At 40.4% G+C, this 25123-nt stretch overlaps 1 protein-coding gene across 5 annotated transcripts in view; it reads right to left on the bottom strand.

Annotated features, from left to right (window-relative positions):
• zzef1 (zinc finger, ZZ-type with EF hand domain 1) overlaps positions 1–25123 on the bottom strand; it is a 264244-nt gene that overhangs the window by 192392 nt on the left and 46729 nt on the right. For all 5 annotated transcript variants that reach the window (XM_073053829.1, XM_073053832.1, XM_073053830.1 and 2 more), the window contains exons 5-18: positions 24768–24967; positions 22129–22339; positions 21860–21976; positions 20986–21164; positions 16127–16228; positions 15784–15875; positions 15166–15314; positions 14286–14397; positions 10906–11112; positions 6963–7063; positions 3217–3398; positions 2631–2761; positions 2451–2521; positions 353–467 (exon numbers count right to left, since the gene is read on the bottom strand). In XM_073053829.1, the coding sequence (XP_072909930.1) occupies positions 353–467; positions 2451–2521; positions 2631–2761; positions 3217–3398; positions 6963–7063; positions 10906–11112; positions 14286–14397; positions 15166–15314; positions 15784–15875; positions 16127–16228; positions 20986–21164; positions 21860–21976; positions 22129–22339; positions 24768–24967 (1969 nt within the window). The remainder of the gene's footprint in view (positions 1–352; positions 468–2450; positions 2522–2630; positions 2762–3216; positions 3399–6962; positions 7064–10905; positions 11113–14285; positions 14398–15165; positions 15315–15783; positions 15876–16126; positions 16229–20985; positions 21165–21859; positions 21977–22128; positions 22340–24767; positions 24968–25123) is intronic.

Here is a 25123-nt window from a genome sequence, read left to right as displayed (position 1 = left end):
TTCACCATCTTGTAATGAAAAGGCAACTTATTACCTGAGATGGGAAGAGGGAAGGGGTTAGAGAAGGGAGCAGGAAAACTACTAATTGCAACAATGAATGTTCATGAATGTACTATTTTAATCACTCAATTTTTTTTTATAAAGGTCAACTTCTTAGTTACAGAAGACATCTATCTTATTTGCACCAATCATACGCAGGGAAACCAAACAGCATTTCTTTATAATAATAAAAGTAAATAATTAGCTTCACATTGCAAATATACTAATTTTTCACCATAGAAGAAAACAATTTGGTCAAAGCTTTTTAAGTCTGTAAATCATTTATCCTAGACATGCATACAACATATCTTACCTCCCGTGTTGCTACCAACAGCAAGGTGTCCATAACCATCATTACTGAATTAATATCAAACTCTGCAGGAACCCCTTTCTGTGGCAACTGCAGCAGCCCACTTGGATCCTGGTTACTGCACCAGAAAATGAAACGGATTCCAATCAATGGTTTAGTCTTGGTGAAAAGTCGGTAAATGTAATACGGAAATACGCATCAAAATACACAGAATGGAAGAAATACCTGGTGGGTTACTATAAAGACTCAATCTAATGTGTTCTTTATGTCTTTGGTCAAAGAACAACTCTGACTTACTCCTTGCATTTTATATCAGTTTCAAATTACTTCTATAAACAAAGTCCCATTACTGCACTGATCCTGAGAACACAAATAACTATATAATATAGAAAGAGGAGCATTTACTGGTATGGGTAAGAAAGAATGCCAATGGAATTTTACAGCCACAGTAATACAGGCCAGTTCTATAGTATCATAGAATCCACAGATAGTGGGTTCTAACTACAATGAACTCCTGTTTATTTGGCATTTATACATCTGGAACTCTTACACCACTAAAGAGAAATTTCCAAGAATATCATTTGATTTGTTACATTGCAATTCCATATTTTAAACAAATATTAAAATTTGATATAGTTTAGCAATTTAAAGGTTGATGCATAGAAGGTTGAGCAACTCTCATGCAACCAGCATAATCACACTATCGGCACATCTGTGCATCTCAAATGACAGACTGTTTTATGATTCTTTCCAAATTGCAAAACAAATCTCAATAACTACAGAAATGGACAGGAAGGTGGTGAATGATTAAAAGAATTTCAAAGCAGTCACCCCAGCTAAGTTCAAGAACATTTCCTTAAGGATCCATTTGATGATGAAATGCACATTTCGTGTTTCTACTCCAAATTAACAAGATCTCCCACAGAGCTCTGTTCAAAGTAAGCAGGATGATGTACCATTCTGTGAGGTTCAGATTATATTAAGCAAATTCTTTTAAAACAAGAATAATCTAAAGCAACTTAAGCAAATTCTCTAAAGCAAGAATGTCCTAATGTGCCGGAGAAGATGTAATCCGAATGATAAACTTCTCAAGTCATCTGGAGTGCGTTCTCCATGGATTAGAATGCTTTGCTAAGACCCTATTCAATGAGAACATTAAACCAAAACAGCAGGAACCAATGGGTATATCTTTACAAAACAAATCTGCAAAGTGTTCCTATGCCAATGCAATGTCTCAGCAGATACACCCGAGATACTACCGGGGAAATATGGAGAGGGAGACAGAAAACAAAAGCTTACATGAAAGTGGTGAGGATCTGCTGCTAGAAAGCAGTAGGTATCTTAAAGGAAAAGCAGACATCAGGCTTTGGTGTAGAGGTCTCCAAAAAGAGGGAAGACCAAGGGAAGGGGCCTTTTGAGGAGGGCCACTGGTTTATGAATGATAAAAGAACACGAAGAAAGAGGGTGTGCAAGTATTCAGACACTGAGATGCTTTTGAAGAAGTTTAAAGAATAGCTGGATAATTGCAGCACAAGAGATTTCCAGTTTACTCAGAAGTAATGGAACGTGTTGAATCCAGACAACAAAGCAAATCGATTATAGGACTTACAATGTGTGACAGAGGACTGTGATGCAATGGACAGAGACATTCTTCCTGGAGTATGAGACCATACAAAGAAATGATGATGAACACAGATAAGGATGGTTTCAAAGGAAAGAACTAAAACATGGGAGGCTAGTAAAAAAAATTGCAAACAAAATTTAAGAAGTTCTTTACACCTTTTCTCACTCTGACAATTTCTCATATGTTCTCTGTGCTTGAGCAGGTTTAACTTGGCAGTCACTCACCAAGCAGACTCCCCAGAAGTTTGTGCTGTCTCTTTGTATTCCTGGACAGCAGGTCTCCTAGGGATAGCACTTAACTGATCTGAGCCCACACTCAGGAACAGCAGAGTCATATTTTACCTGCTGGCACAGCCAGGTGCTGCTTCAGCTCATGTTTGCAAATTAGCTACCACATCCTTAAATATTACAGCCAACTGATGCTTCTGAATTTAAAACAGTCAGATGAAAAGGTAATACGATTCTTACTAAAGCTCACCTGAAGTAATGACACAGGGACTGGAATGTAATTGTAGCAGAATGAGGTTGAGATGGTTCGGTGATTGTTTCCTGCAAAGGTAAAGGACACAGTAAGGAGCTTTGGTCATAGATTAAGCTACAAAACTGCCAAAAATGCAAACCAAAAAAATGCAAAGCCCAATTGGTAACGGAGTCTCACCATCATTTTAAAAAGTTGATTTCGTCGAGTATTTACATCTGGAAAAAAGATGGCAGCTCCTCTAAGGATGGTATTTACTGCTTCCTTCTTCAACAATCCGGAAACCATGTCATCTTTCTTACCATCCACTACTGCTTAGAGAAGAGGCAATAATAAAAAAAATCTTCAGATTACAAACCATTCTACAATCTGTGCTGAGTAACAGGACATCAATATCCCAGTCATGTTTAGTGTAGAACGTGTGAATAAGTATGTTTCTATGAAATGAGTCACCCAGTCTCACGTTCAAAATACACCACAGGCATTCGTACATAAATACTTCGGTCCACCAAGGAAAGTGGAAAAAGCAAACAACTGAGGTGAAAGAACGACCAACCCGACAACAAAACAGAAAATGATGGGAACACTCAACAGATCAGGCAACGCCTGTGGAAAGGGAAAGGTAGCATTTCAGGTGGGTGACCCTTCGCCTGATGAGATCATTGACCTGAAACATCTCTTCCTCTTTCCACAAACGCTACCTAAACTGCTGATCGTCTCCAGCATTTTGTTTTGGTTCAAAAAAAAAACTAACTTCATCCTTTACCTTCACAAAGATACACATAGAGGTCACGAGCAGATTCTGTATCAATAGGCTGTTTCCTTTCAGTGCCAGGCTGTACTGTGCCTTGTGCTTTCTCAGACTGATGACATCCAGATAGGAGCACCAAGCAATTCTGAAGAAGTTGCAACAAAATAGTCTGTGCTAGGAGACACTCTAATTCTTGACTACAGGAGGGAAAATAATAAACGTTACATTTCTTGTTATTTTTCATTCAATGATAATAGCTCAAAATGTACATCCAAACATTCCCCACCCCCACCTCACCGCCTAGCTCATACCAAATTTGATGCAAGGTACTCCCAAATACTTTGTTTCCAAGCTTTTTCCCTGAATTATTATCTACTTTCTGCTAAACTGAACATTCATTGAGCCTCTGCTACAATTCTGATATTGTATTTACTAACATGCAATCAAAATCTCAATAAATTAAACATTTAAAATTTTAAAAGGCTAACAGATCCTTAAGCAATATTCTAGCTTGAAAATAGGATTATTGTGGCAGAACAGCATCTGGTTGACCAGATTTTGTGATGGAATAGTGTGCATTGTCACTCTTCCAATGGTTCACACTGAAGCATTTCAGAGAATTCCACTGAGCCACCATTTATCCTGAGTACTTCCTACTATCTCAGATAGACTAACATTACTTTGAGGAGCAGGAGAGTTCCTCAATCTGTCTTCTTGGGCAATACAGGCAGTCCCCAGGTCACGTACGAGTTCCGTTCCTGAGTCCGTCTTTAAGTTGGATTTGTACGTAAGTCGGAACAAGTACATCCGGTATTATTTAACGTCAGTTTGTCAAACGTTTGTCTTAGTATATAGTATATATTTTACCTTTCTATGCATATAAAACACTGAAGAAACGTATGTATTCCAATAATTAAACCACTGCGTTGTGTAGTAACAATTGTAGCTTTCATCGGGGCAGGGCGTTTCACGTGCTCTATTATTCACACTTTATCTGTTATCCTTTAAAATTGTTCCGATCGTTGACCGAAAGCAGCCCAACGCTTTTCCAATAACCGATGGTGTTTCACATCTTTCCAAACGCTTTATTATTTCCACTTTATTTTCTATCGCGATCGCTTCCCGTCAGTGGAACAGAAACACTGCGGGCGGCGGGTCCCGAGCTGCGCTGGCTCCCAAGGTCTGCTGGGTCCTAAGGATCACCGCACTGAGACAGGTTAAATGGGACAAGTGGGAGCTGTGCTGGGTTTGGGTATTTGATCCTCCATAATATTCTGTGTGGGAATTTAAACTGGAGGTGGCAGTGTTTTTTTTTCACAAGGTTGAGTTGTGAGCCTGACATCAACCCGGCACGGATGGTACGGGATTCACTAGATCGACATCAACCCGGCACGGGAGAGGACTGTCACTGGATCGAACCTCCGTTCCCGGTGCTGATCTCACTGCGCCACCGGCCAACTGAACGGGGGGCAGGGTCAGGGTGAATCTTACTAAGAAAAATTTAAGCCAAATACAAAGTTAAACATTCAACACAGTGTCAACTGCAACAATTTAAAATGGCGGATGGCATCGCGATCCGACTTAAAATGGCGGACGGCGTCACAATCTGACTTAAAATGGCAGACGGCGTTCTTCTTCCTCGGTTCGTAAGTATGAGTTGTCCGTAAGTCGGACGTTCATAACTCGGGGACTGCCTGTACCCTAAGGTCAAGGTTGTTAAAGTCAAAATACATTAATTATCAAAGTATGGTTACTTCATACAACCTTGAGATTTGTCTCCTTACAAGCAGCTAGGTTGTCTAAAACACACATACTTTGATGATAAATGTACTTTGACATCCTTGATCTTAAGGTACTGCCCAAGACAACAGAGCAGGAGAACTCTCCTGCTAGTCAAAGGTTCTAAAGAGATTGATGTCACCACTGTGGATACAAGCTAGTCATCCACAAATGAGGCAGCAGGCTTGGGCAGATCATTTTTGAGCTGGTGTGGGCTCCTTCCTCTGAGCTTCTACACTTCCAATACATGGTCATATTCTTCAATACCACTCAAATCCTCTTGTGAAATTTTGAGCAGCAATGGGTCAGGAAATCCAAGAATCAGAAAGACTTTGCATTTATTGAAGACAGCTTCAAGTACATCATTGAATGTGTTTCTCTGTCCACATGGTAACCTCTTGCTCAGAACACCTGAGAGCTGGTTCCCAAGGTACAAGGTCACTGTTTTGCCGTGAATACTCTGTCAGATGGGTTTGCTGTAAGGGTTTGCTGTACAAAGGATCAGCTTGATAGAAGACCTGTGACTTGGGATGTTTGGTGCAAGCCCCAGGTTCTCAGATATTTGAGTAAACAAGCAGAGGATGGCCTGGAGACAGGCCTCCCAGCTTCAACTGCATGCCGCTGTTGGACTTTTGTTCCAGAGTGCCTTTATCCTGGATTGAACAGTTCCTATTAATTCTGATGGTTAGCTCACCACTCATAGGAATTAGGTTTGAGATGAGGTGCAGCAGAGGACAGAAAGATTGACAAAAAGTGCTACAGTAATGATACAGCTTTCTTTGAGCATGGTTATAGGAGCCACGTATCTATTTTCTGTCTGTTGGAGACTTGCATCCATTTTTTGTCTTTATTGTATTTTGTGGCGTGTTTATTAAATGGCATGTGATGGAAGCTAATGTATAGTAGTTACATACTCATGCTTTGTCCTAGTTGTTCAGTCTAGCTGAGAGGGGTTGAGCCACGGAGAATGATTTTCTTTTGTTGACTGCTAATTTAGTTAGACCGCTTAAATACGTACAGAATGCTAATTTAGTTTGACCACTTACTAAGCTAATTGGAATATTATTGGAATGCTAACTAGATTGCTAACTTTGTTTATACATTACCGTGTTAGTACTAACTTTGTACTTTGCTAATTTGAACGTTTCATTGCTAATATAGTTTTGTCAGTTTTTCATCGCTACAAGATCGTTCATCTTCTCTGGTTTCACAATAAAAGATCAAAGGTACTTTGTTGATTTGGAAATTCATTATTTGGAAGCATGTCATACAGTGTCAAGTACCCTGGCTTAGTCTCCCAGTGGTTTTTGTTTGCTGTGGTGGTCTTCACTAAGATTGACTCTGTTGCAGACCTTTTGTTTAAGATCATAGCTTACAATTCATCATGAAGCAAACAAATTTCTGTGAGCAACCAGATTTGAAGACAATGCTCCGTAGTCCTTCCTAGCAGACAAGAGTCAAAGGTTTTCTAAGGTTGAAAAATGCCTTTTGGTGTCCAGTGATGCTCCCTCCCCACTGTGCCTCTCGATGGATGGAATCCACACTGCAACTTAAGCAGCTGCTCTTTGACCACTAGGTGGTGGTGATTGAGAACAACCCTGAAATTATCATTCAACTGGCAAATAGCAATATATCTGTATATGCCTCAACCAGCATTCTCTCTCAAACAATAGTTATCACAGATTACCTGATCGTTTTCATTAATTACATTCAAATTGTCTGTACTGCCTACTACATGGTAGCATCCATATTCTAAAGCATATTATTGTCAATGAAGTACTTCTGAATGCTCAGATTTCACACTTGCACTGACCTGAATCTCACACCTCACTCCCTTTCAGACAAGCTGCTTCCAATGGTCTCTCCACATGAACGTACACACAAGTATGATGCAAATGCAGCATCAGCTCCCAAACAGCTATACCAGGATAAATTGCTGTCTCCAGGGAAAACAAGTAATGAAAATATCAAAAAGAGCTTACTTTTCTCTGAATTTTTTGTAGAAATTCCAAAACAGTTGTAGATTAAGATCTGAAAAATCCAAGTAAGGTTTCTGTTTTAACTTCCGCTCTTTCAGTTCTGCCTAGGAGCCAAAAAAGGATAACTTAATGCCTAATAAACTTAATGGACAACGTGATCTTTTAAACTAGTTTCAAAGGAAAACTACCTAGGAAAGCTTTGAAACTCCTTAATACAGCACTTCTTTGGGAATGCTGGACTGGCAGATTTTCTGGATATTATTCAAATTAATAAGCCAGCCAATTTAATTTGTTGGTTGTTGCACAAGATGTTACATATAGTGTAACAACTTTTCCAGCAAAACCAGCAAACTCCAAGGCACACAAAATCTAGGTCCCCAGCAAGTTTAAGGAAAGTCCCAGTCAGCCAGATGCTGGAAATCCAGAGAAACACACACAAAATGTTGAAGGAGCTCAGACAGCATGCACAGAGGATAAGAGTTGACATCTCAGACTAAGACCCTTCATCAGGACTAGAAAGGATGGATGAAGAGGTCAGAATAGGAGGTGGGGGGAAGCGGGGCATGCTGGCTGGTGATGAGTGAAACCAGGTTGGAGGAAAGGTAGGTGGGGAGGGGAAGTAGTAAGAAGCTGGGAGGTGATAGGTGGAAGAGGTAAAGAGCTAAAGGAGGAATCTGATAGCAGAGGACAGAGGACCATGGGAGAAAGGGAAGCAGGAGAGGTACCAGAGGAAGATGGTAGGCAGGTTAGGAGAAGACAAGGTGTAAGAGGGGAGCCAGAATAGGGAATGAAAAGAGAGAAATGGAGAAGGTAGAAATAATGGAAGTTAGAGAAATCAATATTCAAGCCATCAAGTTGGAGGCTACCCAGATGGAAAATGATGTGTTGCCTCATCTTGGCAGTAAACAAGGGCATCAACTAACATGTCAGAATGAGATGAGGGAATGAGAAGTCGAACTGAAATGGACGGCCACAGGGAAATCCCACCTTTTGTAGCAGATGGGAGCAAAGGTACTCGACAAAGTGGTCCCCAATCTGTGTTGAATCTCACCGATGTTGACAGGACCGCATCAGATACAATATACGATTCTGACAGACTTGCAAGTGAAGTGTCACTTTAACTGGAGGGAGTGTTTGGTATCTGAATGGTGGTGAGGAAGGAGGTGTAGGGGCAGGTGCAACACTTACCTCTCTTGCAGGGGTGGGGTGGGAAGGGATGAGTGGACAAGGGAATCATGTAGACAGCAATCCCTGCAGGAAGGCGAGAGTGGTGGTGGGGGGGCTGAGTATGCTTAGTAATAGTCTCCTATAATAGACGGCAAGAATTACGGAGAATGATGTACTGGATTATGGAGTCCTGTGGGGTGATAGGTAAGGGCTAAGAGAATCCTACCCCTGTTATGGCAGCAGGAAGATAGGGTGAGGCCAATGTGTGGGAAATGGAGAGGATACATTGATGGCCGTGAAAGGAATATCCTGTTCTTTGAAGGAGGAAGACATCTGAGATGGTCTGGAATGGAAGGCCTCGTCCTGAACGACAGATGAGACTTCACACACACCATCATTTCAATCACTTTAAGTTCCCTGGCCCTAATTGCCTCATTTTCACTATGAAATCCAGTCCCTATATACTTCTATCCCCCATCAGGAAGGCCTTAAAGCCCTCTATTTCTTTTGAGACAACAGTCCAGTTCCATTTCACTGTTACCCTCTCCTGTCTGGTGGAACTGGTCCTCACCCTCAGCAATTTCCCCAAACCCAAAGCGTAGCCATTGGTACCTGCTATACCTGCTTTTTTATTGCTACATGGAAAGTCCATGTTCCAACCATACTCTGGTAAAACTCCCCAACTCTTTCTGCACTACATCTATGACTGCACTGGTGCTGCTTCCTGCACCCACACTGAGTTTATTGCCTTCACTTTCAACTTCTAAACAGCCTTCAAATTTAGTTGGTCCACCTTTGACACACTCTCCCCTCTCTCTGTATCCATCTCTGCAGACAGACGATCTACTGATTCTTTTTTCAAACCTCTATCAGATTCCCTCTTCAGCCCAGCCTCCAGCTTCTTACATCATCTTACCTCCTCCACCCAACTACCCTGCTTTCACCCATCACCTGCCAGCTTGTGTGCCTTCCCCTGTCTCCGCCATCTTATTCTGACTTCTTCCCCAGCCTTTCCAGTCCTGATGAAAAGTCTCAGGACTGGAAAGAAAGGAAAACATTGACTCTTTACTCCTCTTCATATATGCTGCAGAACTGCTGAGTTCCTCCATCATTTTGTGTATGTTGCTGAACCATCAGAATTTATGCATGAACATTGGATCATCTGACACAGTCCAATTACTCAATTTCAATTGCCCTCACCTCCTTAATTGCAACTTTATTACCCTTTCACCTGACTCAGTCTATCCTTCATTTGAGCTTGCTTGCAATTACGCTAAAATATAAAACATATTTTGCCAACAAACTAAGTTTATAGTAAGCTGCAGAGTGATAAATCCTGGATTGGAAATACTGAGGCAATGCACTAATTACTCATGGCTGGTGTACTTGACTGATACACTTGGCAATCCGTGAAAACCGAGCAGCTCAGTGCATCTTCAATACCTACCAGAGCCAATGCCTACCCTCACAAACAAGTCCAATCCCTGACACTGCTTTGAAGAAGCAGAACTCTCTCAGAGCTGCATTTGCTATTTCCATGGGGAATCTATCTTTACAAGTAACATCAGCCCAACGTTGTCAGGACCAAGAAAATTAACAAAGCTAATTCTGTAAGGTCAAACACCAAAAATCATTTCCAACACTCTTTAAACAGACCTTGCTCAACATTTTGGCTTGGTTTTAGCTCCCTTAATACAGTCATTTCACTCAGTGTCTCTGTCCTAAATTACATGGATACAGAGAAGTTTACACTGCATGTGTACATGAGTCCTGATGAAGGGTCTCGGCCCGAAACGTCGACAGTGCTTCTCCTTATAGATGCTGCCTGGCCTGCTGTGTTCCACCAGCATTTTGTGTGTGTTGTTTGAATTTCTAGCATCTGCAGATTTCCTCGTGTTTACACTGCACGTCGTTGCTCATGAAGACAAAAAGGAGAACCTAGATAAAGTTTAGTGAACAGCTGGTATTTGTATTGATATTGTAAGAACAAATCGACGTGGATATTGCCTCAGTAAAAGATGGATTAGTAGGAGCTCAAAGCAGATCTATGGATTAGTAATCTAGGGTGAGTGTAGGACAGTAGCACTGAGACAAATGACCCAGGACAGGCATGAGGGCGGGTGTAGGAGCTGGAAGGCCTGCTTCTGCTCCAATTCAGGAAGGAAAAATGAAGTGAGGCCATGTGAAATTGTACAATTTCCAATAATGTGCAGGAAGAAAGAGATTTGGGAGATATACATACTAAATGCTCAAATTTTGGAATTTGGTAAGACAAGTTCACACAGCCATCCAGAACAAATACAAGATTCTTAAATACTGAATTCAGGTGGTTAGTATCTGCCCTGGAAGACAGTAACATTTTAGACCCATGACCTTTCCAGAAAGCTGTGAGAAATCATTAACTTAAAACACTATCCAGTTTGCGTGACCTGATGAATACTTGCAGTATTCAGCTTTGCTTTTAGATTTCCACCGTGTGTAGGTGAATTATAGCAAAATAAACAAAGACAGAAAGTGTGAAAGCAAGGACCTTGCCAGACAAGCCCTAAACTGGAGCATCTCTTCCCTTGTTGTGTGTGAACCCTGAAGAAAAGTTGTAGAGATTTGCTTAATGACACCAGTAATATGAAGTTGTTCTTATAATCAAAGATTACACTGACATTTCTGACACTGAACCCTGGACTAACTATTTCTTGGGGAAGAACTTGTAGAACTGAAATGAAGTAAAGCTCCCTTTCATAATTTATGCACATCTTAAAATAAATTAGCTTGAACATACTGCATCTTGTGCCAGTTGCTGGATAAAGTAGAGCGTCTTCAAAACAAGTGTTTGTCCGGTAACAAGAGCATTTGGCACTGTCTCAGAGAAAGAGACACTCTCTTGATTCGGTGATCTCATATAGCCACGAATGGAAAGATGCTTGATGCCGATACGCACGTTATTCTCATCTTCTTGACGTGGACAGAGAAACTTCACCATCAGATACTGAGTAGAAAAATTAAGAAACATCTTAGTCATTAAAACAGCTCAGAAAGTTGGTCTTTTTGCCATTTTAAAGGGTCCGAGATCACATTACCAAGCATTTTAACCAAATTCAACTACACTAAAAATAAACAAGTAGGCTTAAATTGTTGAATGCATTGTAAATATGAAATTTAATAGTATACATTACATTTGCTAATGTCTGGCTTGGATCAACTACAGCAAATTCAAGGGACAGATATTATTGACTAGCTTGGTAGGCATTTTTCATAAAGTATTTTGTTGTGTTTAACAATAACTTTTAAAAGACAGTTAGACAGGTATGCGGATTGGAAAAGTGTAGAAGATAACGGGCCAAACGCTGGCAATTGGAATTAAATTGGACATGGCATTTTGGTTAGAATGGACCACGTGGGCTGAAGGGTCTGTTTCTGTGCTGTATGATCATCGGAAGCCCAGCCAGTATCAAATCAATTTTAAACCATATTTTAACTATTTAACTGTACAGAAGTCAAATACCAGTGCCCAATGTATTTACAAATAAGGCACTCAAAACCACTTACAGCAAATGAAGTTTATCTGTTTGAGGAAATAACTGGGACACGTGCCATCTACTGGAACAGTTCCTATAATAAAGTTACCAGACCTCCACAACCATTTGCAGCAATCACAGGAATTCTTGAAATTAGACCATTTTGCCACCCTGCTTAATTAGTTTCAGAGGAAGATAAAACCAAATATTTTCAAGATTATATTTACAAATTCCATTTAGGATTCTGGATTATTTCTTGCCTCTCAATAGAAGGAACAATTTACTAACATAAATACCACACTAGTTTGGGTTCAGCCTCAACAGTCATGGTTCAACCAGAGCAAAGCTGGGCTGCAGAGGAGAGCAGCGAGTGACTATACTTGACATCACAGCGCTTTAGTAAAACTGAGGTCAACGAGCAATGACAACACTCCAATGCTTGGAAGCACTCCGCAAACACAATGTGGATGGTGGTTGCTGGAAGTCAATCTTCCCAATCCCAGGACATCTTTGCAGGTGTTCCTCACAGTCGCATGTTGTGTAATCTTTACACAGCGTTCAAGTCCATTCACAGCCCCTCTCTTCAGCAAATGAAGTAGCAAGCTCGGGACAACCTCCTAAGCAACAAATCATATCTGTACCACAAAATTACCTAACAATGACCATCTTTAACAAGAAACTTGTGCTAATATTTAAAGGCATTACCATTGCCAGGTCCCCACCATCAATATCAAAGACACACCCATTGGTAGGTTAATTGGTCATCATAAATTGTCCTATATAACCATATAACAATTACAGCACGGAAACAGGCCATCTTAGCCCTTCTAGTCCGTGCCGACACTTACACTCACCTAGTCCCACTGACCCGCACTCAACCCATAACCCTCCATTCCTTTCCTGTCCATATACCTATCCATTCTTACTTTAAATGATAATACCGAACCTGCCTCTACCACTTCTACTGGAAGCTCGTTCCACACAGCTACCACTCTCTGAGTAAAGAAATTCCCCCTCGTGTTACCCTTGAACTTTTGCCCCCTAACTCTCAACTCATGTCCTCTTGTTTGAATCTCCCCCACTCTCAATGGAAAAAGCCTATCCACGTCAACTCTATCTATCCCCCTCATTATTTTAAATACCTCTATCAAGTCCCCCCTCAACCAAAGAATAAAGACATAACTTGTTCAACCTTTCCCTGTAACTTAGGTGCTGAAACCCAGGTAACATTCTATGATTAGGCTGGGATTAAATCGGCGGGGGGGGGGGGGGGGGGGTTGCTGGGCGGCGTGGTTTGAAGGGCTGGAAGGGCCTATTCTGTGCTGCATTCTCAGTAAAATATAATATCCTAGGGGTCACAATTAGCCCAAAGCTCAACTGCATTAGCCATATAAATACTGTGATATAGGAACAGGTCAGAGGTTGTGAATCCCATATCACGCTATTCAACTCTGCCTTCCCATAATCTATAAGGTGGGAGCAGCAGTGTTGTGGCTCTCCCCACCTGTCAGATGAGTGCAGCACCACTAGCTGTGAAGCACCTCAGCATCACCTATAACAAAGCAGTCCACTTCATTGAGACCCTATCCACCACCAGCACACACTGACAAAATGCACTGCTGTTACATACTTAGCTTACACCAACAGCATCTCCAAAATGTACAATCTTCGGCAAGACATGCAACAGCAAAAGGATTCCATAAAGCCATTATTAATAACACTTTCTTTGAAGTAAATTATGGTAATATATCAATGCAAACAATAAAGAAATGAGAGGAGGCAAAGTGAACTCGCTGGATGTGCGCTGCAAAATCAATGCACTTGTAGCTGGAGCCATGATGGTTGTGAACATGGAGGGGAGAAGATCGAACAGAGGAGTGCTGACGCCCGTCCAACTAACCCAGGTACTGGAATGGATCGCTGCAAGTGCTGAGCCAAATTGGAGAGGTCAAAAACGACTTCTTCGGCAGTGAACTCCAGGTCTGAACCGAATCGCTGGGCAGTGCATTCTAGGCCCGAAGCAATTCGCGGCGTTGAGGCCTGGATCCTAACTTGAGGTACAAACTACTGTTTGGACAATCTAGATGGCAGCCTATATAGACTAGAAAGGCAAGAAGTCAAGAGTCAGGCAAGGTTTGATCACTCTGGTTGCCAAGCTGATTTGGAGGGGATAAGAACAGCTCCTTCGGCAGTGAAACCTAAGCCTGGAGTTATCTGCTGTGGCAGGGCCAGCTCCTAGTGTGAGGTTCGGACAATTTAAACACTGGCCCAGATAGTCTAGGGGCTTCTCTCTCCACGGCGCCAAGGCTGTGAGGCTGTCCCCGACTGCCTGTAAGCAAACAAATCTCAAAGTTGTATGATTTAAACATTCTTTGATAATAAATACACTTTGAAACTTCAATACATGGAACCACCACAAGCTGCAGGCTCTCCACTAAGTTGCACACAACCCTGACTTGGAAATACATTGCTGATCCTTAACGCTGGAACTCCCTCTCCAACAGCGTCAGACAGACTAGAGTGTATAAGGTTGCGGCTTATCAACATACCTTCAAGAGCAATTAGAGATAAAGCAATGGCCATGCCGATGGCAACTACACCCCTCTATATGGCAAAAAGATGGAAACAATATTAGTGTCCTTACCTTGCTGATTCGACAGATCGGTAATTTTATTTCAGTCTCATTCCATTCATCTTCCAGTTCAAACCACCCAACAGGTTCATCTTCATCCAAGTCAACCTTCTGATCACTGTTTCTGTTGTATAGTTGAAAAACCAAAAATAAAATCTAATAAAATGTCACTTGCAGAGACAGAGCTGCCCTTCAGTGACAACAATTAAAACAATTATCAGCTACAATTAGTGACTTTAATTTAAAAAATAAACTAAAACAGACAGAAATGATCATAAAAAGCATCCTATGTGGGTGCATCTCTGCTTGGTGTGGCAGCTGCTCTGCTCTCAACCACAAGAAGCTGAGAGCTGTGGACACAACTCAGCACATGGTGAAAACCAGCCTCTTCTCCAGGCTGTCTACGCTTCCCACTGCTTGCTCCACTATTGAATTCCATGTGGGCTCCAACATCAGAGCAGATCCAGGAACACCTCAGCAACTCTCAGGCAGCAAGCTTCGGCACTTGCCTGATCAGTATCAGCAACCGAAACCTGCTGACTGCATCTGCCAGAATTTCCTAAATTCTTCAGGTCTTTGGACAATAACAGCATTTCACCCTCAGTACAACTGCTTGATGGATGAATCTACCAATAAAAACTTTAAATTGTTTTGTTTACAGCAGCAGCAGTAAAAAAAAAGTACATAATTTCACATACAGACTACAAAACACTGCAAACTTCAAGAATGCAACTTGGAAATTATCTAATGTGCATTTTTAGCACAGTTTGGCATACTGTGGCAATGCAAAATGTAGTTGGTGCCAAGAAACTAATCAAATGATAAACTGCAGCAGATGTAATTATGTAAAGATGTAGAATTGATACAAGACTAAACAGAAATTGTTGATCACCTTTCCTTCACAAATTGTCGAAACTCTTGTAGCTTCCATTTATTATACTTTTCAAACCTCTTGAAATGTTTCTCTGCATCAAAGGTTTCTGACTCATCATTATAAGCAAAGACCAAGCCACATTTTGCTCCTTTAGCACCATTATGGACCTGGAAGAGAAAAAATTGGAAATACTAAGCAGAACATTTGTGGTCAACCAGGAAGTCAAGGACAAAAATCATGTTTCTAATTTTGAAAGACTCAGCAACACGATGCAAGGGTTGGGATGGGATTTGCAGCAAAAGAATATAATAGAGGCATGAACACAGGGTAGATGAAGGGCTGGGGGGTGGGAGAGCAAGTGAGAGCACGAGAGTGTGGAACGCAAATGCAAAAGGAAGCTTTAGATATAGTATTCTCCAGAACTTGGGGAATTCAATAGGATAGTGAAAAAAAACAAAATGGGAAGGAGCGTTTGGGGAGGTAGATATAGAACTTCGAATGCAAGAGGCCTTGTGTTTGAACGAGAAAGAGAACTGTCAGAAAATTAAACTATAGATGAGGGAATCATGGATTTGTCACTGTTAGGCAAGGAAAACATAGACCAGATTGCATCTATCAGCACAGTCGAGCACTCACCTTAACCCTGATCTGAGTGACCTGGATGGCTAACTTTGTTCTTGTTGACAGAATAAAGCTGGCCTGTGTATGGCCAGCCTCTGACAAAAATCCTGCAGTAGACAAAGGGAAATTTAAATCAGCTGGTTCTCAGAGTTTTAAAAAAATCATCACCACAGCTCTCAGATGCAAAGGGCACCAACCAACTCATTATCAACACCTTAACTGAAGAAAGAAATCCTTAAACAAAATTCCAGCCCCATTATCATTCACAGAAACTCAGCCCTACTCCCAAGACAATGAATGTCTCTATTTCTTTTTCCCCTTCTCCACCCTGATTCAAAACTATATCTGTAATGTTTACCATCTCCCAGCAGTGATTCATAAAGCACAGCAGTGGGTCCAAATCCTTTCTCTTTTCCTTCTTTGGCATCGCAGGCCTCCACAGTCAACTGAAGTGGTTTCCCTGTGGAAAGAGTTACAAGTCTCAAAAACCATTTCTCCATATTTATTCTACATTATTGCAATCATACATCTTTGCAGAAGTTAACTTAAATAGTAAACAGGCACAAATAGTGCATCTTCAATGTGCAAAAGTACATGCTCCACCTTAATACAGGTAGCAATACCAATGTCCCACAAACTGCTGAGAGAAATTCGTCCAGCAATATAAATTGAGACAATATTATTGGGAGAATTCTCCAGCAAGTCTACAAGTGATACCATGTGAATTAACATGTTACATACAGGCATGTGATGCACTGGGATTTGCTTTATCATTGCATTGAAGATGAAGTGTAGCACTTTCTCAGTCCTGCAGTGAAGGAGCAGGGTAGATATGCCCAAGCACAAGATACTGTGGGTGCCAGAGATGTTTCAGTTAAACACAAATGATGGAATATTCAAGTGGGCAGGTAGTATCCCCAGAAAAAGAAATAGAGTTAACAGCTAACTTGATTTCTCTTTCCACAAATGCTACTTGACCTGCAGAGTACTTCCAACATTTTGTACTTTTGGTCTCTGATCACATCTCAGAGCTTTCTGACTCAGAGGCAAGGGAGATACCAGGGAGTCACTTTGAATCAGATTTATTATTACTGACCATGCTGTGAAATTTGTTATTTTATGGCAATACAGAGCAATATATAAATTATATTTAAATCACTACAAATTACAATATATATAAATAAATAAGAGGTGCAAAAAGAGAAACAAAAATAGTGAGGCAGTGTTCATAGGTTGGCTCATTGTCTGTTCAGAAATCTGATGGTGGTTCCCTTACCTCCTCTCAGATGGCAGCAGTGAGAAGAAAGCATGTCCTGGGTGGCAGGGATCCTTAATGATGGATGCCATCTTTTTGAGGCATCACTTTTTAAAGATGAGTGTACAACCGATTGCACCTTTTTATAATTCTGTACAGTGACCACTCCATACCGGTGATGCAACCAGCTTAAATGCTCTCCGTGGTACATTGGTAAGATTTGTTACGAATCTTTAACCATATAACCATATAACAATTACAGCACGGAAACAGGCCATCTCGGCCCTTCTAGTCCGTGCCAAACGCTTACTCTCACCTAGTCCCACTGGCCCACACTCAGCCCATAACCCTCCATTCCTTTCCTGTCCATATGCCTATCCAATTTTACTTTAAATGACAATACCGAACCTGCCTCTACCACTTCTACTGGAAGCTCATTCCACACAGCTACCACTCTCTGAGTAAAGAAATTCCCCCTCGTGTTACCCTTAAACTTTTGCCCCCTATCTCTCAACTCATGTCCTCTTGTTTGAATCTCCCCCACTCTCAATGGAAAAAGCCTATCCACGTCAACTCTATCTATCCCCCTCATAGTTTTAAATACCTCTATCAAGTCCCCCCTCAACCTTCTACGTTCCAAAGAATAAAGACCCAACTTGTTCAACCTTTCTCTGTAACTTAGGTGCTGAAACCCAGGTAACATTCTGGTAAATCTTCTCTGTACTCTTTCTAATTTGTTGACATCTTTCCTATAATTCGGTGACCAGAACTGTACACAATACTCCAAGTTCGGCCTTACCAATGCCTTGCACAATTTTAACATTACATCCCAACTCCTATACTCAATGCTCTGATTTATAAAGGCCAGCATACCAAAAGCTTTCTTTACCACCCTATCCACATGAGATTCCACTTTCAGGGAACTATGCACCATTATTCCTAGATCACTCTGTTCTACTGCGTTCTTCAATGCCCTACCATTTACCATGTATGTCCTATCTGGAATATTTCTAACAAAATGTAGCACCTCACACTTATCAGCATTAAACTCCATCTGCTATCGTTCAGCCCACTCTTCTAACTGGCCCAAATTTCTCTGCAAGCTTTGAAAACCTACTTTATTATCCACAACGCCTCCTACCTTAGTATCATCTGCATACTTACTAATCCAATTTACCACCCCATCATCTAGATCATTAATGTATATGACAAACAACATTGGACCCAGTACAGATCCCTGAGGCACACCACTAGTCACCGGCCTCCAACCTGACAAACAGTTATCCACCACTACTCTCTGGCATCTCCCATCCAGCCACTGTTGAATCCATTTTACTACTTCAATATTAATACCTAACGATTGAACCTTCTTAACTAACCTTCCATGCGGAACCTTGTCAAAGACCTTACTGAAGTCCATATAGACTACATCCACTGCTTTACTCTCGTCAACTTTCCTCGTAACCGCTTCAAAAATTTCAATAAGATTTGTCAAACATGACCTTCCACATGCAAATCCATGCTGACTGTTCCTAATTCCTTTGGTGACATACCAAATCTCCTCAAACTCCTAATGAAGTATAGCCACTGGCGAGCCTCTTTGTAATTACATCAGGATAGATCTACTGTGATGCTGACACCAGGAACTTGAAACTGCTCACCCTTTCCACCACTGAACCCCTGATGAGGAATGGCGTGTGTTCCTTCAACTTCCCCTTCCTGAAGTCCACAATCAATTCCTTGGTCTTACTGTAACTGAATATAAGGTTGTTACTGTGACACCATTCAACCAGCCGATCTATCTCACTCCTGTAGAACTCCTCATTACCATCTGAGATTCTGACTACAACCGTTGTGTCATCAGCAAATTTATAAATGGCATCTGCACTTACATAAGCCGGGTAGAGCTTTGCCAATTCCGCAATGACTAACATAGGTAAATACTTAACTACAAACCCCATTTCCAGAAAAGTTGGGATATTTTCCAAAATGCAATAAAAACAAAAATCTGTGATATGTTAATTCACGTGAACCTTTATTTAACTGACAAAAGTACAAAGAAAAGATTTTCAATAATTTTACTGACCAACTTAATTGTATTTTGTAAATATACACAAATTTACAATTTGATGGCTGCAACACACTCAACAAAAGTTGGGACAGAGGCATGTTTACCATTGTGTTACATCACCTTTCCTTTTAATAACACTTTTTAATCATTTTGGAACTGAGGATACTAATTGTAGTAGATTTGCAATTGGAAATTTTGTCCATTCTTGCTTGATATAAGACTTCAGCTGCTCAATAGTCCGTGGTCTCCGTTGTCTGATTCTCCTCTTCATGATGCGCCATACATTTTCAATAGGAGATAGATCTGGACTGGCAGCAGGCCAGTCAAGCACATGCACTCTGTGTCTCCAAAGCCACGCTGTTGTAGACCGTGCAGAATGTGGTCTGGCATTGTCCTGCTGAACTAAGCATAGACGTCCCGGGAAGAGACGTCGCCTTGATAGCAACATATGTCTCTCTAAAATCCTAATATATGCCTCAGAGTCAATGGTACCTTCACATACATGCAACTCACCCATGCCGTGGGCACTGATGCACCCCCATATCATCACAGATGCTGGCTTTTGCACCTTTCGCTGATAACAATCAGGATGGTCATTTTCATCTTTGGCACGGAGAACTTGACGCCCGTTTTTTCCGAAAAGTAGCTGAAATGTGGACTCATCTGACCACAGCACACGGTTCCACAGTCTTTCGGTCCATCTGAGATGAGCTCGGGCCCAGAGAACTCGCCGGCGTTTCTGCATAGAGTTGATGTATGGCTTCCTCCTTGCGTAATACAGTTTCAAGTTGCATTTCTGGATGCAGCGACTGACTATGTTAAGTGACAATGGTTTTCCAAAGCACTCCTGAGCCCAGGTAGCTATAATTGTCACAGTAACATGACGGTTTCTTAGGCAGTGCCGCCTGAGGGCTCGAAGATCACGCACATTCAACAGTGGTTTCCGACCTTGCCCTTTACGCACTGAGATGTCTCTGAATTCTCTGAATCTTTTCACAATATTATGTACTGTAGATGTTGAAAGACCTAAATTCTCTGCAATCTTGCGTTGGGAAATGTTTCTTTTGAACTGACTAACAATTCTCTCATGAATTTTGGCACAAAGGGGTGAGCCACGACCCATCCTTGCTTGCATAGACTGAGCCTTTGATGGACGCTACTTTTATACCCAGTCATGATACCTCACCTGCTACCAATTAGCCTGCTTAATGTGGAGTCTTCCAAACCGGTGATACTTGAATATTCTGTGCACTTTTCAATCTTATTTTAACTCTGTCCCAACTTTTGTTGTGTGTTGCAGCCATCAAATTGTAAATTTGTGTATATTTACAAAATACAATTAAGTTGGTCAGTAAAACTATCGAAAATCTTTTCTTTGTACTTTTGTCAGTTAAATAAGGGGTTCATGTGAATTAACATATCACAGATTTTTGTTTCTATTGAATTTTGGAAAATATCCCAACTTTTCTGGAAATGGGGTTTGTATTTTAGAAGCTACTGCTTGTTCAGCTTTCAAATATAATTGACATTATGAAGCAGGCCATTTGGCCCATCTAGTCCACCTTGACTCCCAGCAGAACAATACCATCAGCCTGTCAAATGACCATTAACTTCCTTTGGATTGTTTTGAGACAACTAACAACCAGGACATCTGTGAGATGTGTGAGTGAACTAGAGAACGTGGGAGACATGCAAATTCCATCAGACAGCACCAGAGGTCAGTGGAACGGAGCAGTAGCAGAATAGAGGTGATGATGTAGCAGGAAGATAACTGTGATAGCAAGCAAGAGGTAGCTGTATTGATCAGTTAGTGAGCGTAACAGGCCTAATAGATTACTGCTTATATCTCTTAACTGGATAAAGACTGTTTACCATAATGAAATCAGTTTACCATATTTATGAAGCTGGTTTATTCGCACAAATGTCATTGCTGTGAGGAGATGGGTAGCTTCATATTCGGTATCTAGATGATCACTGATGGTCAAAAGTGATGTCATCACTTTAGCAACACTTCCTCGGGCCAAAGCAAAAGCCAAAAGGGTCAACTCTGCTTCCGAACTAGCACAACACCTGCAATGGAAACACACGCTTCTCAGTAAGAGACTAAATACTGCTCAGGGCCGAAGGGCACGTACATCGGGCAACTATTTTTACACATCTCCTCACTGACTTGCTCAATGTGATCAATGATCTCTACACTGATAATAAAAAAGTGCACTTCAAATTGTCACCAAGCAAGATGTGTATGTGATATACACCAACAAAATTCAGGTGCACTAGTAAGGTATACTTCTATTCAACAAAAGACAAGGTCTAATTTATCTAATGACAACGATCAATCAATCTTTCTGGAGTACAAGCCTCTTCAATTCGGCACTTAAAATTGCCAAACTGCAATTTTAGTTGATTACTGCTTTCAGGCATTCAATCCCAACCCTCCTAATGGATGTCTTTTGCATTACCTTAATGCATTTTAATTTAGTTTAGAGATCCAGCACGGTAACAGGCACTTCCGACCCAACCAGCCCGCACCCCACAATTACTCACATGACAAATTAACCCACTAACCCATATGTCTTTGGAATGTGCAAGGAAACCCTCAGGGACACAGAGAACATACAAACTCCTTACAGACAGCGGTGGAATTAAACCCAGGTCACTGGCATTGTAATAGCATTACACTGACTGCTACACTACCATACTGCTCATGGTATTCTTCACTGCAATTCCAAAAGCCAGTCCTAGACTACCTAAACAGCACTTACCCTGCAATCTTGATGAGAAAACTGTCGACTTTCTCCAGGACATTTGCTGACATGAAGCTGGGCATCACTGTGGACCCAGCGGTGAGGGAAAGGGGTGGCATGTGTTGCAGTGCTTTTCTAAACAAACGAAAGAGATGCCGGTTATTAATTCTAAACCAATAATCACAGTTTCACAAGTTAATCACTCCAGGGAAAATCATAATCAGCATAGTACATGAAGCATGTAAATTGAGATAATCTGTGCAATTATAAAATTCTAAACTACTTACTGCGTAATTTGTAGGACACTTTGTGCCAGGTCTGGATTCGTTTCTACAGAAGCCGTCACCAATGTTGTTAATAAGCTCAAATACCAAATTGCAGACGCATCAGATACAGATACTCCAGGTTTCTTCATAACCTGATATCCCATAGTCTTGAGCCCATGAATCCTTGTGTCACAGCCATCACCATGACAACGCTTAATATTTATCTGTACAACTTAACAAAAAAATTAAAATATTAATTTCACTGCATTTTATCCTCTTCCTCTGATTATACATCGATAACTTGAAAGTAATACTGAATGTAATGCTTAGCTATGAAAATCCAAGAGCAAGTAAGAAATCTAACTTAAAATGTCACTCACCCAAAATCAGGCAATCTTTGAAATGTACAGTGACAATTAGGAAATCATTTCATGTCATATGTCCTGCGTATCGTTCAGAGTGAATAAACATTTGACATGAATTTACAGATGTGGTCTTTCAGTTCCATTCACCCTGCATTTTCATGCCTAAAAGTTTGCACTTGATTTCTACAGCCAGTTCTGCACTGATACAATGCACACTACTTTCCACGTTGTCACTATCTGCATGCTGCTCCACAAGTGCTCAAGCATAATACTTTGCTTTTTTAAATTCCATGGGCAGAAACACATGGGCTCAAGATATGCGTTTCATTATGTATCGTTGCTTATTAAATCAGATATATTTATACTATTAGTAGCATATTAATGTGTGTATTATGCAGTGCATTGCTTAACAGTGCTCTATATACTCTGCTGTTAGCTGTGTACCTTTATTATTTCAGCAGGTAAAATCAAATCTAAAACTGTAATTCCTTAAAGTAGTGTTTAAGGAAAGGTGGTTGGATAATTTTGGATCAAAAAATGCAAAGGACAGTACCTAGTTGAGTCAGTGTTGACCAAAGAGTCATCAAAGAGAAGAGCTAGAAAATATTCAAACTGGAGCAGAAGGGTCAAGGATAGAGTGTACATAATAAAAAGAAACTGCACTTTGAGCAAAGAACTGAAACAAGCTGGAATTCTCACCCTAAAAGTCACAATATATAGCTATAATTATTGCCAAATATTTAGTTATTTTAGGGCTTAATAAAACTATGACCTGACATTCAATATCATTTGATTAGAACAATGTATATGCACAAGAACAATGCAGTATCAATAATCACATTTCCATAAATAAAAATTACTTTAAAATGTTTTCTGATAAGCTTGTCCTAGATTTTACAAAAGTATCTTTCAAGCTTCAGCTAGGGCAAAAGAAAGATTTTTAATGCAAGTTGTTACAGCCAAAACAATTGGTTTTCTGACTCTTTGAAAAAAACTGCACATCTATGCTGTGTTCTGTCTGAACTGTTCATGAGTAACCATGAGTTAGTAACTCAGTTGGTAGTTCACTAATTCGTAACAATCTCTTATATCTTCAAAAGATATATCAACTGTTCGATATATAGTATGCTATGAAACTGTAAATATGCAACTTCAAAATTTAAAAATGTAGTCAAAATGTTTCTTTAACTTTTGAGTTGTTGGGATACTACAAATCCCAGGACAACTAAGTTACTACAAAAAAAGGCAGCCAAAATGTTATACAAAATGCATTTTTGGTTCATCAAAAACAATCATGTTGAATAAATAATATTTGGATTTTCTCTATGATTTAGCAGCATGCAGGCTTTCCTTAGAAAATAATGCAAAAGATAATGTGCCATATGCAACACTCTTAATGATGTGCATAATTCTCCACAAATTTCTGGTGCAGAATATGAAGAAATTAACTAATAGAAACAGAAAAACAAAACAAAGCTATTCAGCCATCATATCCACACCTGAAACTACCCTTGCCTTTCCCCAAGATCTTGAAAAGTTTCCTTTTTTAGAAGGCAACATAATAAATACTTCTGTTGTAATACAAAGCTTACTACAGTTCCACACAGACCACATTCATTTTATACTTGTATATATTAACAGACCAAAAAAGATGGATAGACAGCAACTGAACTGTGGCACTGCAGGAGATGCAGCCATCCCATCCAGGCACGATTCTGATCCTGGGGATTCTTTGTGGAGCTTGTCTGTTCTATGTCCATGTGGATTCTCCCTGTCCTGTTTCTTCCCACATCCCTTAGATTTGGTGCTTATTCGGTTATAGGTCTACTGTTAATTACCCCTAGAGTACAGTAGGTGGCTAGCACGAACATTAAGGGCTGTTAATTAGCATGAGCAAGGGAGAGTGAGAACTACAAATGACTGGTTGTCCTCATACGCTAAGAAAATAGAAAAATTAATATGAGAAATGATGTTTTCACTTGTCACTACCAGCTATAATAACCAATTGCAAAATGTTTCTTTTTTCATTAAGATAATGTTTGAAACAACTGTCAAACTAAAGGAATTAAACAAGTATTTTCAGTTAAAAATATTTCCTATATTCTCAAGTTAGTTAAACATGGTGATATCAAACTTAATGTAGTTTCCATCTATGGTGTAAAAAGCAATTTTCAGATTTCACATCAATATGACAAATATGACTGGAACAACCTCAGATCAAGTGTGAACTACTTGCTTAACAGAAGACAATATTAACAAGACTTATTGTTATGTAACAAAGAAAACTACAATTACATGGGTGATTGATGTTTGCATTTTCCAGCAATGTAATGTATCCAGTCATATTACTGGGAATACGAACATCACGGATTTCCTGCATGTTACTGGGATTCCTCCCCAACGACACAGTCACCTGCTGTGGCATGTAACTTTGATCACTAGCCGACACTGCTATTGACAAATGCTTCAGCACAACATCTGGTTTTATGCGCAACCTGCAAGAGAAAATTAAGATTCATTCTTCCACGTCCATTTCTTCTTTAAAAAGCAAAACACAAAGAGATATTTATCACAGGGCACAATGATGAACAAAGCCAGTTCACCATGAGGGCAGAGTTTCAGTTTTGTTTTTATTTCATATCTTCTCCATG

Source organism: Hemitrygon akajei, chromosome 8, assembly GCF_048418815.1.
Source record: "Hemitrygon akajei chromosome 8, sHemAka1.3, whole genome shotgun sequence".
Classification (NCBI taxonomy): Eukaryota; Metazoa; Chordata; class Chondrichthyes; order Myliobatiformes; family Dasyatidae; genus Hemitrygon; species Hemitrygon akajei.
The sequence above is the reverse complement of the archived record's forward strand: the minus strand, read 5'-3'. Positions and strand labels throughout refer to the sequence as shown.